The sequence below is a fragment of the Impatiens glandulifera genome, chromosome 5 (genome assembly GCF_907164915.1).
Source record: "Impatiens glandulifera chromosome 5, dImpGla2.1, whole genome shotgun sequence".
Classification (NCBI taxonomy): Eukaryota; Viridiplantae; Streptophyta; class Magnoliopsida; order Ericales; family Balsaminaceae; genus Impatiens; species Impatiens glandulifera.
In genome coordinates, this window is record NC_061866.1 from 35,585,445 (window position 1) to 35,590,271 (window position 4,827).

At 33.5% G+C, this 4,827-nt stretch overlaps 1 protein-coding gene across 1 annotated transcript; it reads left to right on the forward strand.

The window, feature by feature from the left end:
• The first annotated feature begins 291 nt into the window (after nt 1-291).
• LOC124937776 (probable metal-nicotianamine transporter YSL7) lies at nt 292-4,580 on the forward strand. Its single transcript, XM_047478094.1, has 6 exons — nt 292-793; nt 2,449-2,612; nt 2,684-2,781; nt 2,874-3,008; nt 3,084-3,273; nt 3,352-4,580. The coding sequence occupies exons 1-6, from the start codon at nt 349-351 to the stop codon at nt 4,453-4,455; spliced, it is 2,136 nt and encodes a 711-aa protein (XP_047334050.1). The 5' UTR covers nt 292-348; the 3' UTR covers nt 4,456-4,580.
• Nucleotides 4,581-4,827: the final 247 nt, after the last annotated feature.

The window sequence follows — 4,827 nt, forward strand, 5'->3', positions numbered from 1 at the left end:
ATAATAATTTAAAGTTAAAAAGCATTTAGGTGAGACAAATTTAAGCTATAAAAACACTTTAATTTTAATTATCACTACTGTTTATAAAATAATAAAATTTAAAAATATTATAATTATGACGTTGATAATAATAATAAAATATTACTTGATAAAAAAAATAATTATTTTAAAATAATAATAATTAATAAAAAAAAAATCATTTTCAAACTTAAAAGAATAGATTCGTATATAAATATAGGCGAAGTTATCCAAGTGGCTAAAAACAATTCTCTTTCTTCTTCTTCTTCTATATAGAGATCCCCAAATCGATCGATCTCCATAACTCCATTGTTAACCTGGTTCAAATTCATGGAGAGATCCACCAGTGTATCCAAAAGAGAAAACAATCATCAAGTTTACGATACCGAAGCAATCAACGGTGTCGATAATAATGATAAGGATATGAAAGGAGAAAGAGGTGTTCAGGATTTGAACACCGCAGAACCACCTGAATCAGTTGAAAGAATATTCGAGGTCTTGGAAGTTCCATCGTGGAAACAACAGCTTACTGTTAGAGCTTTCATTATCTCCTTTATTCTCTCAATCCTTTTCACTTTCATTGTTATGAAACTAAATCTCACCACTGGAATTATCCCCTCGCTCAACATATCAGCCGGATTACTTGGATTCTTCTTCGTCAAGACTTGGACGAAGTTTCTAGACAAATCTGGATTACTTCGTCAACCGTTTACTCGTCAAGAGAATACTGTTATTCAAACTTGTGTTGTTGCTAGCTCCGGCATCGCCTTCAGCGGTACGTTCCTTTCTATCAAACTTAAAACTCTTCAATCTGAACTAATCAAATCGATGAGATATGAACTCTAGCTTTCTGAAACTTCCTGTAATTGTGAAGATTAAGAAAAAACTGTTGAGATTCCATTCAATCTTAGTATTAACAGAGATTACGAGCTTTTCAATCGGTGCTAGTCGTCGTCGTTAGGTTTCCGGCTGCAATTTCCTTCAAATCACTACTGAAATTGGCCAATTCTTACTAATCTTAACAACAAACTTCATCAGATTTCTTCAGATTTCTGCATTTGTTTCATTAGGAAAATCCAGATACCATGGGAATACAATTAAGTTTGATAAGTGAGTTTTAACTATAAACCCTAATTGAATGATCCTATTTTGGTTGGTTAATTATTTCAAAATTTTCTTTTATATTTATTATTTTTTAAATTGAGCATATAATGTCAATTTTATATTTTTTTATAAAATAAATTAGCAAACTTTGGAAATATATATAATAAAATAGTTAAAAAAATTAATGTTGATGGGTAATGATTTATTTTTTAATGCCACTAGTTCCTATAGGATTTGTTCCAATTTTAATTTTGGAATTTGAAAGATCATTATCAAAATATTGTTAAATATTTTTAATATAAAATAATCATTATAAAAATGGATAATTCTAATGGATATAACTATTTTAATTGTTTAATTTTCTTTCTTTGTTTTTAGTGATAGTTGCTTAATGTGAAAGGCAAGACTTGTGATTATTTTATTTAAGAGTATCTGATAGTTGACTGATTTTTCTAGGGTGAAATCATCATTTTTTAAATAAACCTAAAATCTTATTTAAAATTTGAAATCAAATATTAATATATAAATGAAAAAATAATAAAAAAAGATTTCACAACCTGTTCATGTCATTAGTTGTGGATGATATTGAAGAGACAGGTGTTTAATTATTGTTTTAAAATGAATATTACCAGTTTTTATTTTTAAATATTTTTACTATTTGATTAAATCTGATTATTTAGTGAATATATGATTTGAATTATTTAATTAATAAAAATTAATTGGGTTTGGATTATTAAAATGTCATACAGGTTCCTCCAGATCCATTTAAAAAACTTTTAAATTTGATAAAGAAAAGTAAATAAATTTTTAAATGATCTCCTACTTATTTTAGTTTTTATTTTTATAACTAAAAAGATTAAGACTCAAGAGATTAAGTTAGCATGTCCTTTTCACACTGCATATCACGAGCAATCCGATTCAAGGGGAAAAAGATGGCACTAGTTTGGTATTGGGTTGGTGGGTAGTGTATGACTTTAGGTTACCAAGTTTGACTAAAAGTGAGGAATTTGAATTATATTAATTTCATTCTCACTTTTATTTTAAATAATTGATTATGATTATTGCTAATCTTTATTTGAAAATTTCTCTAAAAAGTTAATTTAATGTTTTAGGTAATTGTCATAGAAATATTAAAAAACAAAACTAACACCACTACTAGACTAAGAACAGGATCTCACAAATTGTGGGTTGATCAAAGTAATCAACAACATTGGATGACCGTCTACACTGAATTTGATTTTTGTTTTCGAAAAATAAATTAAGAATGACCGTCTGATGCTCTCCCGACTGAGCTATCCCCGCCTTACATTGGATTGGATTTAACAGGAGGTTTTGGGAGCTATCTTTTTGGCATGAGCGAAACCATTGCGAAACAGGCTACTGAAGCTAATGATCCTAGTAATATCAAGAACCCTGCTTTGGGTTGGATGATTGGATTTCTTTTCATTGTCAGCTTTCTTGGACTTTTTTCTGTGTTGCCTCTTCGCAAGGTATGAATTAATTATGAATAATAACATTATGTATCAATGCTTTGTGACTGAAAGTGTAAAAATCTGTTTAGATAATGATTCTTGACTTCAAGCTTGTATATCCAAGTGGAACTGCTACTGCTTACCTTATTAACAGCTTCCACACTCCTCGGGGAGCCAAGCTAGCAAAGTAAGGAGTTTTGACAAAATATAATAATTAGTCGATTTTAAACAGAAGCCAGTCTTTCTCATCATCCTTCTACTATTTTTGATAACATTCAGGAAGCAAGTGAAAACTCTAGGCAAGTTCTTCTCCTTTAGTTTCTTGTGGAGTTTTTTCCAGTGGTTCTTCACTGGAGGAGATCAATGTGGATTTACAGCTTTCCCTTCATTGGGTCTCAAGGCGTATCAGAATAGGTGAGTACCCATCATTTACATTTGATGCAAATCTCTGAGTTATGATTGAAATCTGATCCACAAATAAAAATACAGGTTTTACTTTGACTTCTCGGCTCTCTATGTTGGTGTTGGAATGATTTGCCCATATCTAGTGAATATATCTTTGCTGGTTGGAGCTATCTTATCTTGGGGCATAATGTGGCCTTTGATAGGAAACCAGAAAGGCAATTGGTATTCTGCTGAATTTAAACAATCCAGCCTTCATGGCCTGCAAGGTTACAGGGTAAGTTCTTAAGCGTTCCTAAGACTTTGTTTGATGTGGGTTAGTTGATCTAAAATTCATCTTCCTTTTGTCTCCCAGGTCTTCATAGGCATTGCAATGATCCTAGGTGATGGCCTCTACAACTTCGTCAAGGTACTAAAACACACATTAACCGGTCTCTATCGCGATTTCTTCGTCAAAGGATCCCAACCCACTATTCCAATAACCGGTCAAACCCCTCAAGAGAAAATAAAATCCTTCGACGACCAACGACGAACACAACTCTTCCTCAGAGACGACATCCCGTCTTGTTTCCCCGTGGTCTTCTATTGCGGTATCGCAGTCATCTCCACCGCGGTTCTCCCACACATATTCCCACAGCTGAGATGGTACTACATCGCAGTTATGTACGCTATAGCCCCTGTACTCGCCTTTTGTAATGCCTACGGATGTGGTCTAACCGACTGGTCCCTAGCATCTACCTACGGAAAACTAGCCATCTTCAGCATTGGTGCATGGGCAGGAGCTTCCCAAGGCGGTGTTCTAGCCGGTCTAGCTGCATGTGGAGTGATGATGAATATTGTATCGACCGCTTCTGATTTAATGCAGGACTTTAAAACCGGTTACATGACATTATCGTCACCAAAATCTATGTTTGTTAGCCAAGTGATTGGAACTGCAATGGGCTGCGTTATTTCGCCATGTGTGTTTTGGATATTCGTGAACGCATTTAAGGATCTGGGGACTGATGGATCGGAATATCCTGCTCCTTACGCTATAATATACAGGAGCATGTCGATTTTGGGAGTTAAAGGGTTTGGTTCATTGCCAAAGCATTGTCTTACACTATGTTATGTTTTCTTTGCGGGAGCTATGTTAGTGAATGCGGTTAGAGATTTAGTTGGACCTAGAGTTGCAAAGTATATTCCAATTCCGATGGCTATGGCGATTCCTTTCTACATTGGACCGTATTTTGCTATTGATATGTGTGTTGGGAGTTTTATTCTGTTTGTGTGGCAGAAACTGAACCGGGCTAAGGCTGATGCGTTTGGACCTGCGGTTGCTTCAGGTTTGATTTGTGGAGATGGACTTTGGACTCTGCCTAGTTCGATTTTAGCGCTTGCAGGCGTGAATCCTCCGATTTGTATGAAGTTTCTTTCGAGGAAGACGAATATTATGGTAGATGGTTTCTTGAATTCCTAAAGGAATAGATTTAGATTGTTATATATAAGTGTGTATGTACAAGTGAAAGTAAGTTAAGCTAAAAAAGTCATGATGTAATGTGTTGGGCAACTCATTATTATTATGTTATCTTAAGCTTTCTATCATCATCTCCTTTAAACTTGGCTATGGTGTAAGGTTGCTTACATTGAGTTTAAATTGCTTAATGAGCTGCAAATTGTTATCTAATATGAAGCAACTAATTGCAAATCAAGAAGTAGATAACACAATCCCATTATCAATTAATGACATTGATAAGTGTTAAATACAAAATTCTCAAATTTATTGTTGTTATTAATTGAAATATAACATTTTAGCAACAATAATATTATCGGTTACTTAAGCAATTTGTTA

Coding starts and splice junctions, on each gene's coding strand:
- LOC124937776 (XM_047478094.1), top strand. CDS start 349: ATGGAGAGATCCACCAGTGTATCCAAAAGAGAAAACAATCATCAAGTT. Junction 3,009..3,083: donor CTCAAGGCGTATCAGAATAG/GTGAGTACCCAT, acceptor ATAAAAATACAG/GTTTTACTTTGACTTCTCGG. Junction 3,274..3,351: donor ATGGCCTGCAAGGTTACAGG/GTAAGTTCTTAA, acceptor TTTGTCTCCCAG/GTCTTCATAGGCATTGCAAT.